This window comes from Telopea speciosissima, chromosome 3 (assembly GCF_018873765.1).
Source record: "Telopea speciosissima isolate NSW1024214 ecotype Mountain lineage chromosome 3, Tspe_v1, whole genome shotgun sequence".
Taxonomy (NCBI): domain Eukaryota; kingdom Viridiplantae; phylum Streptophyta; class Magnoliopsida; order Proteales; family Proteaceae; genus Telopea; species Telopea speciosissima.
The window spans coordinates 25487910-25502621 of record NC_057918.1 but is presented as its reverse complement, the minus strand read 5'-3'; the positions used below and the strand labels follow the sequence as shown (position 1 = coordinate 25502621).

Genomic DNA, 14712 nt, shown 5'->3' with positions numbered 1-14712 from the left:
CTCCCTCTAGGAAAGAGGAGATGATAAATAGCTGACTTTATATGTTCTAGAGATGCTGCGATGGAGAGTACAAGGGGGAGTAGAAGGGATTCAAAGGAGAAGAAAATAAAATGTTGAACACCGCTAATAGCCGCTACTAAGATCTCATTGTGGTAAGATCCCTGCCCATCCTAAGTTTTAAAAATCTTTGAGAAGCCTTTCTGCCTTCTGGTTAGTTGATCTAGGCTTCCATAGAACGAGATGTTTAATGAGCATAGGCTGTGCAACAGATCCCTTTGTTGAAAATGGGATAACTTACATCTCCCCCAGGTGTGATTGGTGAACCAAGTGGTAACACTGTCTCATTCTCCCTTGATTGTCAAGCTGTCTCCCATCCCGAAGATCTGGCAAAACAACATTGTAATTGACAAGCGCTAAGTGGTGAACCAAGTGGTAACACTTCTCATTCTCCCTTGATGACAAGCTGTCTCCCATCCATAAGATCTGGCAAAACAACATTGCAATAGACGAATGCTAGTCTTAGTAAAGAGAGTCCCCAATTGCTGTAGGACCTTTGAAAAGTGTAAACCATTACGAGCCTTCCAGTTAAGTATTCCCATCCCTACATTCCCTGGGTTGCCCAGAAGAAAGCTTTATAAGTCTAGGTTCATGGTGCTTTAAGGTGGTGGGATGGATATTAATGCAAAGTCAACCTCGAACCAGGGAAACCAGCCGGAGATCGATTGCAGCAGGATCAATACAATGAAAGAAACAGCAGCAGGGTTCAAGACTGAGGTCTAGTGGGCTCCTTAGGGGCCTGAAGCAGTCCTCCAAGTATCACTGTCGATGAGAGGAAGGTTGCTGAGTTTAAGCCTTTCGATTATAGCAGCAGGGAATTAGGAACAAGTGCAGCCACAGGTGTGTATATGGTCTTCCTTGTCTCTGATCAGCAACAGCAGCAGATCTGGAGTAGCAGCAGTAGCACTCGGATGGTCTTCTCAATGGTTGGAGTAGTCACAATAACACAGCAGCAGTCAGAGATCGTTGGAGAGGCAGAGAAGATGGAGAAATAGAAAATAGTAAGGTTGGGGGATAGATGGATTTAGCTCTCCCAGCAAGGCTCCTTCAGCCCTTAGGTTTCGGCTCTCTTAGCCGGGCCCTCTGCCCTTCAAGCTTCACAATCAAACTTGAGAATAACCATGCTTGCAGCAGGAAAATAACTTTCATTCATCATAATCAAATCGTGGGGATGGCTATATCAGCCTTACAAATAAATAGAAGCAATACTTGCTTCCCAAGAAAAGACAGAAATAGAAACCAACTTATTGACTCAATGTTAAGAATTAGATACTACTTTAATTAACTAGGACTGAAATAAAAATTGAAACATAATAAAATCTTCTAAATTTTCTTAAGGCTTCAAATCTCCTTGTGGGACCCACTTGGATGACTTAATTGTTGCAGCCGAAATCTCCAGCCTGTGGTTCCCATCAGTTCAACTTATTAGCTTTAGAAGAATGAAAAAATTGCCCTTCACTTAAGGACTTTAATAACTAATACTTAAAAGACCGATCTGCCCCTACAATTTTTCAAGGAATATTCTCACCAAGCCAAAAATAAGGGGCTGTGGTTCATGTGAACGGTGTTTGGCCTCTTCTTCTTTAGGTTTTGATCTACATCAGATATAGGATCAAAAGAACTGGTTTCCACTTTCCAATATCAAACATAGCATTTGAGGTGATACCTCTGAGGTTCCTGCCGTGGATGCCTAATGAGTCACCCTGATGGTGATCACATCAATAACCTCCTAATGGATTGATTAAAAAGATGCTGTAGTTATGTTCCTCCCAAAATTTGGGACCCGAATGCTTCATACGCTAGCCATTAAAGTTAATTTAGAAGTTTTTTGCATTCACCAAAGATGAAAATTGCCGACACCCTGCCAGGACTCCATCATATCATCTGAATTGCCCAAGTAGATTGTTTGACACATAATATGGTTTCAAATTCAATGGGTTTTGTTTTCTGAAATATGCACATAATGCACTGCAGACATCTGGGAGAAGATACTTGTACTTTCAGCTCTGTCGGGGCTGATTATTAAAACCCTGTTCTTTTGTTGTTTTGGGTGGTTTCTTCTTTGTACTGCTTTTCTGTTATGAAATGTTTTGATATTCATCACAAAGGAAAAAGGGAAAAAGGCAAAAAGAGGAGTATACTATAGAATGCTAGATAAAATGGACTTTTAGTTTTTCTCTATTGTTTTTAAACCGTACATATTAATCATTGTAAGTTTTGCTTTAACTAATTTAATAATTGAGAAGGAAAACAAAAACGTTAGCTACAAATGATTAACACAGGAGTTTCATGCCCTAACATAAGGCAAGCCTCAACGGCTGCATATTGAAGTATTTCTCTTTAGGCTGACCTTGAGGCAACCCTTAAAATCCTAAAGCTTCAAAACACTGGCCTAACTAAAACTTTGGTGTACTAATCTAATCCAAGCGCTCTTGGTTTATTCTATATATTCTCCTTGAATACATAGTTTCCCCAGACCTAGATGCTGTGTACTAAGATGAATGAAATATCTTTTTATGCAGATTGGATATTCTCTGCTAGAGGAGCAAGAAGGAAGGACAAGAGCACCAGATGACTATATTTCTTTTGTTAGCCTACTTGCAGATCCACGTTATTGTGGTACTTTTCATGCGGGGATATTGATTTCATTTTTCTTGTTGTGGAATTTTTTTCCCTCTTTTGAAGAATGCTAGCACTACGAATGAAACCCTTTATGTGCAAGTGGTTTTGATGGTTGTAAGTTAATTACCAGTGTTTGTGATGCAGTATGGAGTTTCAAAATTCCAGGAGAAGAATAGCTTGTGGTTTCAGGAATTTCAAAATTCCTAATCTACTATGCATTACTAAAGCTTGCTTAAAGTTGAAGATATCCATCTAATTTTCGTTGTCGGTTTGTAATGTCTTTGTGAATAGAAGTTGTTGTGGAGTAATGCTCTAGGTGTACGGATAGTTAGAGACAATTATGTAATTTGTTTTCATTCTGTCTTTTATCTTGTTAGATTCGTTAGTAGCAAGTAGGAGAAGAGTTTTAGTTACATTCAAACTTGTTTTCAGCTTTAGACTCCAGTTTGGAGACTTTATTTTCATTATATACTTGCATGCACCCAACAACGAAACAGTGTTTGGAGAAGCTTGAGTTGGGTCTTACCTCTCAAGGTTGGGTACGCAACTGTTCTTCCATCTTCTCCTTCTTCTTCTTATCTTCTCTTCTACCTGAATTTCTTAAATATTCTTTACCATACTCTATTTTCCAGTGGTAGTAACAGCCTCAAGTTTGAGGTCGATTTTCCTCACCTATTCTCCTTTCTCCCTAAGGTTTAGGAGGGGTCTTCCTCATTCCAGGCAACGTTATTCTAGGTCCTTAATCACTAAAACGAAACCTATTGTGAGAACTTAATTGAGCTTCAGGTCAGGTTCTAGGTTTACCATGAAGTTCAGTTTGCAGATAAAGTATTGTTTTGTTACCTGAACTTTTGGACCTGTTGCTGAATGCTTGTAAGAGCTTTGGAAGTGAAAACCTTCAGCCTGAAGTTTCAGATCGTTTGCTGATCCAATGAAGGAGTCGTCTATATCAAAGTGTTCCTGGTGTACCGCCCTTTTCTTCCATCATGAGGTTGAAGACAACCTTGTCTTTTTAAGTGCAACTAAGCCTTTCTTTTGTTGATATTACATCAGGTCCCTTAGCCATATTCTGTTGCTATTTGACCTTCTTTAATGTTAATTTCCCAGAATACCCGCACTTAAAAAATCTCTTCCACCTTATTCCTGAGTTTGCTTTATCTTCAAAATGTACCTTCCACTGTTCACAATATTTACAGAATTGGCACCACTCTTTAAAATTGGGTTCTAAACTTCAATTTAATTATGAAATTGCCACTGTTTCTTATTAATTGGATCTAATCACTTTTGTGGGCCCATAGCAACCCATAATCAGAGTTTTGAACCCGGGATCGCATAATGGAGCTTATGCTGACTGATGACTAAAACTGCACGTCTTTCGTTTTCTTTTTCTGTCTGTTTTAATTTTGCTTTTTCTTTTTTTACTGATGCACCAAACACAGGGTTGAGGCCTAACATCCCTGTTTTTCCCATTGTTTGATGTCTCTTCAGGTGTATCATATCTTGAGAAGCAAGAAGTACGCATCCTTCTGAGACAGGTAAGCATTAACATATTCTGGAAGTTACGTTTGACATTGTTGCTCATAAAGGTGCATCTTTGAAAAGAATATTAGTAGAAATTGGTTCAGTTTGTTGCTTGAGATGTGATCCAAGGAAACCAAAGCAGTATTTTCTTCTCATCACGGTGAGTCTGTTGTAGGAGATTTGCTGCTAGACTATAATAGGTAGCTCATAATGGTCATTCATGTTGAAATGAGTTCTAGTCTTTTAGGTTATGTGATTATTCCTTTTAATCTCCACTAATGCCATGAGCATAGGTTTCTATTTAGTTTGAAGAGCAGTCAGAGAACTTCATTTTTTAGTTTACTAATCAATGAAGGAAAATGAATCCTAAATGGTGAACAGAATACAACCTCAGTTATGTAGTTCAATGTCAATGACAAACATGGTTTAGTGTTTATGTGGATATACATTGTTGTTTCTCTTACTTAACGGCTTGAGCTTTTTGGATAAGCGGTTGTAACATAGTATCACAACAGGGAGGTCAAGTGGTCGATCCCTGGGAAATGCAACGGGGTTCCCCGTTCCTGACACTTTCTCCCCTCAGTGACACATGATGGTGTTTCTGCGTGAGTGCGTGCCATGTGCAGGGTCGTGTGTATTGGCCTACAAATGCTGGGGGTGTTGATATACATTGTTGTTGCCCTTAACAGCTTGAGCTTTTGGGATAAATGGTTTAACAGTTTATGCATGCGTCCTAGAAATCTGTCTATTTCCCTCATAGGATTAGGATAATGGGATGTTCACCATTTGTTTCGGCTTTCCCCCATTCCCCCCGCCCCCCGAATCCCAAGTAATCATGTTACCTAATCCCCTTCCATTTAAAGGTTGGAATTTGTAACAATGTCAGAATGCTTTCATTTTGGCTTTACCTGTGCATCTTGCCCTAAGTGTCGAGGGTTTGAAGATTGGATCAGAATTGGCAGTGTTAGATATATGGCCAGAATACCCCCACGGTATTCTGGACCTCTTTTCTTTGTTATTTTATTAGTTTTGTATTATGTGGTTTAGTCCCACATTGCTACCGTACAGATGTTTACTGTTTTATTACTCTTATAAATAAAGAGTGCTTGGGATGAATAGATCATCCAAGCTTTCCCTAATTTTAAATCTGTCCACATGGTATCAGAGCAGATTTCGAGTTAGGGACAAAACCCCTCCTTCAAATTTCAGTTTTCTTCTCCCTCTCTCTTTCGATCTTCTTCTCTTCTAGTTCTCTCTTTCTTCTCCCTTGTTCTCCATTCCCATGTAGGGCAGCACTGATGAGGTGATCATACGATCCAGTTGTTGCCCCCATTACCTCTTTTATGCACTATAATTCTGCTCGATAAGGACCTGCCAAGCCTGTCTGCGATATTGCATCTTCAGTTTTTTTTTGGAGCTTGCTTCTACAACAACTACAAGGCATTAACTCCTTCCTTTGAAGACCACAAACTGCAGCAGGATTCCTTTTTTATTGGTTCAGTTCTTATCTACAGATTTGAAGACCTCCTTGAGATCGATCCTACTATCACAGGGTTTTTTTGCAAAACCCTGACACCTATCGATCTTGGAGTTGTTGCAGCCCAGTGTTCTTGATTTTTCTGCAGGCTGTTTCTTCCAGTATAGAGGGTTAATTGACCTCAGTTGAAGCAATTTTTCTGCAGAATTTTGGACTCCTTATTATCCTCATCGATTTCAGCAATTCAGGTTTTATCAAAAAAACCCTGACATTATCGATATAGGACTCTTCACTGCTGCTGTCTCTGATTTTTGGAGTTAGTTCAGCCTTCACTGAAGACATTATTGGACTTCTTTATTGGCGGTATGGGTGACTCTCTCGATTCTTGACTACTTGAGATCGAGCCACCTACCGATGGTCACCACAAGATGACTACCACGACTTCACACCAAATCCTATTAAACTTGATGGCTCGAATTACCTTTTATGGTCCAGATCTGGCTCTTTTGCCATTGCTGGCCGTGGTCTCACCAGCCATATTAATGGCACTAGTGTTCAACCTACTGCCCCAGGCCCTGCTCAGGACAGGTGGCTTGCTAATAATGGTGTTCTCATGTCCTACTTAATTGGTTCAATGACTACAGATTTGCAGCACAACTTTCTTCTTCTAGACACACTACCTGCATTTGGGCTGCTTGCAAGGAAACCTACGGGTAGCTTGGCAATGATGCCCGGTATATGAACTTAGGCAGAAGGTCCTCCATACCACTCAAGGTGAACTTTCAGTTTCGAAGTACTATGCTACTCTACGCAGTCTGTGGCAGCAATTAGACCACTTCTTTGACTTCCACCCGTCTACAGTTGCTGATATTGCTTCCTATAAGAAGCATGTGGACAAGATCAGGGTCTATGATTTTTTGGCTGGCTTGAATGTGGAGTATGATCCAATTCGTGTTCAAGTGTTGGGCTATAAGCCTTTTCCCACACTCGAACAATCTTATGCATTGGTTTCATCTGAGGAGAACCGTAGGGCTGTCATGTTGCACCTTCCTATTACTGATAGATCAGCTCTCAAGGCTGCTGCCCCGGCCCCTTCTGCACCTAGTGGCACTGCTTCTCTTGGTGATTCTACTACAGGGACTGTTGTTTGTGAGCACTGTCACAAACCCTATCACACCAAAGAGAAGTGCTGGAAACTTAATGGGAAACCGGCTGATTTTGAAGCTAAACGGGCTGCCAAGACAAAGATAAAGACAAAGACCAAGGCCCATTAGACTGAGACTGTTACTGCAGCCCCTACTACTGACACTGGTCTATCCCAGGATGATTTACGAGGCCCTCCTACGTATGCTCGGGACTTCACCGCCGCTCTACTACATCGCCATCGCCAATTCCTCGGTTCCTTTAGGTTCACACTTTGCCCGGTCAGTTATTCCATTTGTAGGTCATTGTGCTTCTGTGGCTTCCCATCCTTGGATCATAGATTCCTGGAGCTACAGATCATATGACCGGTTCCTCTAGTCCTGCTTCACAGATATTCTCCCACTGGAAAGATAAGGTCAAAGTGGCTGATGGGTCCCTTTCTTCAATATCTGGAAAAGGACTCATCAACTGCACTTCCTCTCTTCCCTTGTCTTCTGTTTTATATATTCCTTATTTTACTACTAACCTTCTTTCCATTAGTAGTATTACTCGTGATCTTAACTGCAAAGTCACTTTTTTTCCATCTCATTGTGTGTTTCAGGATCTGGACTCTGGGAAGACGATTGGATTGGGTAAAGTGCATGGTGGCTTGTACCTGCTTGATGACGGTCGCTTCTCTCCACCACCATTGCCTTCTCCGCTGCATCAGAACTCCTTGGTCTCTTCTGAACTTTACCAGTGGCACTCTCGGTTAGGTCACCCCCCTTTAGGAATTTTAGCTCATTTATTTCCTAGTTTGGTCACCCTACATACTAAGGATGACTTTTTTTGTGAGGCTTATGTTCTGGCCAAACAGACACGTTCAACTTATCCTATTTCAAATAAAAAGAGTTCTTCTTGTTTTAATTTGGTACATTCTGATGTTTGGGGCCCTAGTCGCAAGCCCTCTATTTCTGGTCATTGCTGGTTTGTCTCTTTTATTGATTGTCATTCTCGGAACACTTGGGTACATCTTTTGCACACTAAAAATCAGGTTTTCTTATGTTTTCAGCATTTTCATAAGATGATTCAAACTCAGTTCCAGGCTACTCTCCAAATATTGAGAAGTGATAATGGAACCGAGTTTACTGAATCACAGTTTCAAAAATATTTGGCTGATCATGGCATTATTCACCAAACTAGTTGTGTTGATACCCCTGCCCAGAATGGTGTGGCAGAAAGAAAAAACCGCCACTTGTTGGAAATGGCCCGGGCTTTGATGTTTGCGAGGAATGTTCCTTCTCAATATTGGGGGGATGCTGTTCTCACTGCCGCCTATCTCATCAATAGGCTCCCTTCTCGGGTTCTTAATACCCGTACCCCCTCTGATATTTTGCTGGGCCATTCCTCCTTTATTGTCCCTCCCAAAGTATTTGGGTGTGTATGTTATGCTAGGGATACCAGATCTCCAGGCAAGCTTGAGCCTCGTGGGCTCCGTTGTATTTTCTTGGGTTATTCTCCAACCCAGAAAGGTTATAAGTGTTACCATCCCCCTTTCCGTCGTACCTTGGTGAGTATGGATGTTGTTTTCCATGAGACCCTTTCTTATTATTCTTCACCACCTCTTCAAGGGGAGAGTTCTAGTGAAGATGTGCCCTTTGAGATTCCTCCACTAGAGGTTCCTCTGGCTGCTGTCCAGCCTCCTTTGACGGCACCCACGGCTGCTGCCCAGCCTCCTTTGACTGATGCCTAACCTCCTTTGGTTGATGTCCAACCTCCTCCGGCTGTTTCTCCCTCACCTAATGGGAATCCTTTATAAGGGGAGACCATAGAAAATAGTATTGTTAATGTTCCTATTCAGGGGGAGTTGACTCCAGTCCAGAGAACTATTGGTGAATTTCAGAAGAGAATTGACAACTCCAACATACGCACCTACACAAGGGGCAGAACCAGCAGAGGGCAGTTGCAATCCACTTTAGCACCAATACCCATCCAATTGCCGGCTCCAGATCCATATCCTCCATCTCCTGGTAATCCCTCTTCTTCCGACCTACCTATTGCTCACCGCAAAGGTACTAGGACTTGTACTTTACATCCCATATCTCCTGTTGTTTCTTATAGTTCTCTTTCTCCATCTTTTCGTGCTTTTGTATCTTCTCTTTCTTCTGTTTCGATTCCTAAAACTTGGCAGGAAGCATCTACAGATGGAAAGTGGAAGGCAACAATGTTGGAAGAAATGAGAGCACTACATAAAAATAATACATGGGAGCTTGTGACTCTTCCTCCGGGAAAGAAACCAGTTGGATGTAGATGGGTCTTCGTGGTCAAACGAAGAGCGATGGTTACGTGGATCGATATAAGGCACGTCCTGGTTGCAAAGGGGTTCACTCAAACTTATGGAGTTGACTATCGGAGACCTTTGCACCGATGCGGCTCAACACGTCCGGTGCTATTATCTTGTCTTTGTAAATCTTGGGTGGGATCTTCAACAGTTAGATGTAAAGAATGCCTTCCTCCATGGGGAGCTTGAGGAGGAGGTATATATGGACATTCTACCAGGCTTCTCTGATGACAGGACAAAGGGCAAGGTCTGTAGACTGAAGCGTGCACTTTATGGGCTGAAACAGTCACCTAGGGCATGGTTTGGCAGATTTCACAAGGCTATGATTTCAGCAGCTTATAGGCAGAGTAATGCTGATCGCACTTTGTTTATCAGACGAGTTGGTGACAAGGTAACTCTTCTAATAGTCTATGTGGATGATATTGTGGTCACTGGTAATGATGGTGATGCTATCAGGGATTTGAAGCTCCTCCTTGGCCTTGAGTTTGAGGTCAAAGATCTTGGTCCTCTGAAATATTTTCTAGGGATAGAAGTACTCGCTCTTCAAAGGGCATCTTTTTTTCTTAAAGAAAATATGTCCTTGATCTATTGACTGAAACAGGGCTGCTAGGCTGTCATCCTTCAGATACCCCTATGGAAGCTACTACAAAACTTAGGGAGAAAGAGGGTGAGCCTGTTGACAAGGGTGTTTATTAGCGGTTAGTGGGCAAGTTAATCTACCTTTCTCACACACGACCTGACATTGCAGTTGCTGTGAGTTTGGTGAGCCAGTTCATGCATGATCCCTATTCATCTCATATGGATGCAGTCCGTCGTATTTTGAGGTATTTGAAGTCTGCTCCAGGAAAGGGAATCTTTCTATCTCCCACGGGTCACCTTAAGATTGAAGCCTATACTGATGCCGATTGGGCTGGTTCTCCTAACAGGAAATCTATCTCTGGTTACTGTTCCTTTGTTGGTGGGAACCTTGTCACATGGCGTAGCAAGAAGCAGAATGTTGTGGCTAGGTCCAGTGCTGAAGCCGAGTTTCGTGCGATGGCCCAAGGAATTTGTGAACTTCTGTGGCTTAGAGGATTATTGCAGGATATCGGTGTTGCTGTCCATCTTCCCATGATGCTTTATTGTGACAATAAAGCAGCCATTAGCATTGCTCATAACCCTGTCCAGCATGATCGTACTAAACACGTGGAGGTTGACCGACATTTCATCAAGGAGAAGCTTGAGGGCGGCCTCATTTGTGTTCCCTTTGTGAAGTCTACTGATCAACTGGCTGATGTGTTCACTAAGGGACTTAGTAGCAAGCTGTTTCATCCTATCTTAGTCAAGTTGGGCATGCATGATATATGTGCTCCAACTTGAGGGGGAGTGTTAGATATATGGCCAGAATACCGTGGGGGTATTCTGGACCTCTTTTCTTTGTTATTTTATTAGTTTTGTATTATGTGGTTTAGTCCCACATTGCTACCGTACAGATGTTTACTGTTTTATTACTCTTATAAATAAAGAGTGCTTGGGATGAATAGATCATCCAAGCTTTCCCTAATTTTAAATCTGTCCATAGGCAGAATCGGTCAATTCGACTCGAATGGTCGACCCTAATTTTGAGGGTTGAGCATCAGGTCGATTGGGCGGGCTGGAAGGATGGTCCGAGCACAACCTGACCTCAGTTTTGGGATTGTTGAGCCCAATACCAAGCCAATCAAAATCATTTATGCCAACAGCTATGCTCGGGTTTGCTTGGGTTAGGATTGGCTCGAGCAGGTTTCTCAATTTTAATAAAATTCATTCTAGAGTATGGCAATATGAGAGGCACATTTTACATGTATTGAAAATCATTTTCCCACACATAAATCTCAAAACAAAACTGAGGGTTGCTATGGGCGCACAAAAGTGATTAGATTGGTAGGAGACCATCGAGAAGCCAATAACCAGGATCTGCTATGAACTAGGCAATTTGGCTAGGTCAAAATAGGTGAAATTGTGAACTTAGGGTTAGGGTTTGATGGTAGGGTTAGGTCAAGTTGATGTACGGGAGTCTATAGTGAAGGTTACGCTAAGTTTTAATGGTGGAAAGTGTGTTGGAATGAATTGGCAACAGGTTAGGTTTAGGGTTTTGGGTTTTTGAAAGGTGGAAGATGATGGAATCTAGGGTTTAGAGTGGTCAAAAGTGAACCAGACTTGGATCGAGTTCCCCAATTGGTGAGTGGAGAATTCGATCCAAATATGGGAGGGTTTTGATGGCTGGTTAGGTCTGGGCAGACTTTAGATCTTGGGAAAGTTGAAAACAATAAGGGGGAATTTAGGGTTTGGGCTGTGAGAGGATTAGAAGAAGAATTGTAGGGGATGGGATGCTTCAAACTCACTGTTGTTGCAGAGAATCCTTGGCAGCAGCTTGCAAGGTTCGAGAACTCGGGTCTCGGTGGCATCTCGGCTAGGCCAGAAACCGAGTCGAGCCGAGATCTCGGCGAGTTGGTGCAATTTTTTTTTTTTGGACTCGGACCCCCAACTCGGTGGGTTGTACACATATTTTGGGTGCAAACTTGGTATCCAGCCTATTTCGAGGCCATTTAAACACAATGGCATGCCCAGTTTGCCAAAAACAAGTCCAAATATGAGTTTCACTTTGGACCATAGGTTGGTAGGCGACAGTCGTACTAAAAGTCTAAAACAACATAATCTATATATAATTTAGTAAAACATAGCAAATTAGCAATCAAAACATTCTAATTAGCACACATCAATCAAAACATTCAAATAAAATGTACATTACATCAATGTTCACTTAATTTGTTACATAAAATGAGATTGAACAAGAAATTCATCCCTATATCGATCCACATATAATTCCCATGTCATGGAATTGCTATAGTGTTGCAAATAGTGTGACACAGCTTCCATATAAGTCTTCTGATCAACATATACCAATCTCCCTATCTTAGGGTACATGGGAGGCTGTTGGTATGAGGTGTAAGATCCACTGCTACTATCATATTGAGTTTGAGGCATGTATGACTGGTTTTTTCCCCTTGGTTTAGAGCCTAAGAACTTCTGTTCCTGCTCTCTCTTATGTTGGAAATGGTTTTTGGGTGAAAATTGGGCTAAATACAACTAACTAGCATCTTTGGGCCCAACCGAGATCTCGCCGAGATCTCTGCGAGATATTGGTTTTTTTGTACTAAAAAAACCATGATTTTCACCTTCGAGATATCACCGACACCGAGATCTCGGCGAGATCTCGGTCGAGAAATTGTAGTTTTTTGTACCGACTAGGAACTCGACTCGGTTTTGCCCAAAACCGAGAAACTCGGCGAGATCTCGCGAGTTCTCGAACCTTGGCAGCTTGTTTGAATGCGAAAACTTGAATAAAAATCAGAACTTGAAAAGAGAGCTTCAAAGGAATCACCCGGGCTTCACATCGCAAGGTGTTGATTGGATCAAACACCAATCCTACCAGCCTTGATCAGACACAAGACAAAACTCCAATGGAGAAGACAAATTGCAGCAGCAGCTTAGAATAATTTTTCAAACATTCAATAGGGGAAAGAGGAGTCCCACAAATGGCTTTTATTAAAGGCCTAAAGCCAAATTCCTAATCAGACTAGGAGACTAAGAAGCCCCTAGCCGACTCTATTAAAAATCACAGCCTCTCAAATTCGTGGCGAGGCGTGGACCCAAAATTATAATGCAAAACAAATAAAAGAAAGGCAACTCAAGTCACTTAAATTGAACCACTGGTTCAAACCAGTTTTGGACTGGTTCAATTTAAAACACTAAAACATGAAAATAAAATAAGTATAGAAGCTAATCCCATATGCAACCTAATTACCCATACTTTAGGTCCATAAAAGTGACCTATTACATTGAAAACCCTTGGGATCAAAGGCCCAACGTGTATATAACCCAACCCTAGACTTATCCCTAATAAAGCAAGCTTATTTTGGTGATGAATCTGCATCACCTTGCCGAGTGATGTTGGATAATTACTATTGCTTTCTCTGCTGAAGTTATGCTTTTCTAGATAGGCTCAAATTGCTCTAAGAGAGTATTTATCAAGATTTACTTTTCAAAAATTTGCAAACACTCTCCCACCTGTTAAAATATATTGCTTGACAACCTCACTAGTTATATGGCTAGAGCAGAGCGGACACTTTTACAATGTAATTTCAAATGCTTTTGGCACTTTACCTTTTTGGCTTAAGATTCTTTTAGGTCTTCTTACTTCCTGGATGCTTCCAAGAGTTGCTCATAAAGTAGATTTTCAAAGTATGTTGGCCATATTTCTGAAAATACCTCCTGTTCCACCATCTAATCAGCTCAACTGTCTCAAATGGGAAAACACTAGAAGTTTCAGGAAGTGGTTTGTTATAAAGGTATATGATATATTTTTTTCATAATATAGATTATTCTTTAATTATTTTTCTTTGGAGGGGGGTCGGTTGGGATTGTTGTGCGTCAGGTAGGCAGCCGGCACCGTAATATATTCAGCCAATTACTTTTGCATGGATCTTATTTTATGAGTAATTTTATTGTTTATCATGTCCTATCGACTGTCTACTAGGGCGTCCACTATAAGCGACTCGCCATGTAGATGCCCGGATGCGGTGACAAGTAGGCAAGGGTTTTCATATAGTGGACAAGTGCGAGTAAAGAAACTAGTCCAAAAACGTAGGATTAGATTAGCATCTTGGAACATTGGATCCCTAATGGGTAAGAGTCTAGAGTTGGTAGATGTTATTAGGAGAAGAAGGATTAATATTGCTTGTTTTCAAGAGACTAGATGGAAAGGTAAAAAAGCTAAGGTGTTGGATGACTTTAAACTTTGGTGTACAGGAGACCAAAGTAATAGAAGTGATGTAGATAGGATGGTGGGTCTCAAGTATACTCGCAAGAGAAGGAGGGGGCCAGATTAATGGCCCAGCCCATTATCCAGCTCGTTGGAGCCGTCCAGAGAGTTGTTTTTAACTATTAGTTTATTTTAATCAGTCCTAGTTCTAGTAGGATTTAGCATATTTAATTCCTATTTGGTTTCAGTAGTTATTTAGCTCAAGGTTCGAGAACTCGGGTCTCGGTGGCATCTCGGCTAGGCCAGAAACCGAGTCGAGCCGAGATCTCGCCGAGATCTCGGCGAGTTGGTGCAATTTTTTTTTGGACTCGGACCCCCAACTCGGTGGGTTGTACACATATTTTGGGTCCGAAACTTGGTATCCAGCCTATTTCGAGGCCATTTAAACACAATGGCATGCCCAGTTTGCCAAAAAACAAGTCCAAATATGAGTTTCACTTTGGACCATAGGTTGGTAGGCGACAGAGTCGTACTAAAAGTCTAAAACAACATAATCTATATATAATTTAGTAAAACATAGCAAATTAGCAATCAAAACATTCTAATTAGCACACATCAATCAAAACATTCAAATAAAATGTACATTACATCAATGTTCACTTAATTTGTTACATAAAATGAGATTGAACAAGAAATTCATCCCTATATCGATCCACATATAATTCCCATGTCATGGAATTGCTATAGTGTTGCAAATAGTGTGACACAGCTTCCATATAAGTCTTCTGA

At 41.3% G+C, this 14712-nt stretch overlaps 1 protein-coding gene across 1 annotated transcript in view; it reads left to right on the top strand.

The window, feature by feature from the left end:
* LOC122655972 overlaps positions 1-14712 on the top strand; it is a 34975-nt gene that overhangs the window by 8518 nt on the left and 11745 nt on the right. Inside the window, exons 5-6 of the mRNA XM_043850377.1 lie at positions 2580-2676; positions 4168-4214. Of these exons, the coding sequence (XP_043706312.1) occupies positions 2580-2676; positions 4168-4214 (144 nt within the window). The remainder of the gene's footprint in view (positions 1-2579; positions 2677-4167; positions 4215-14712) is intronic.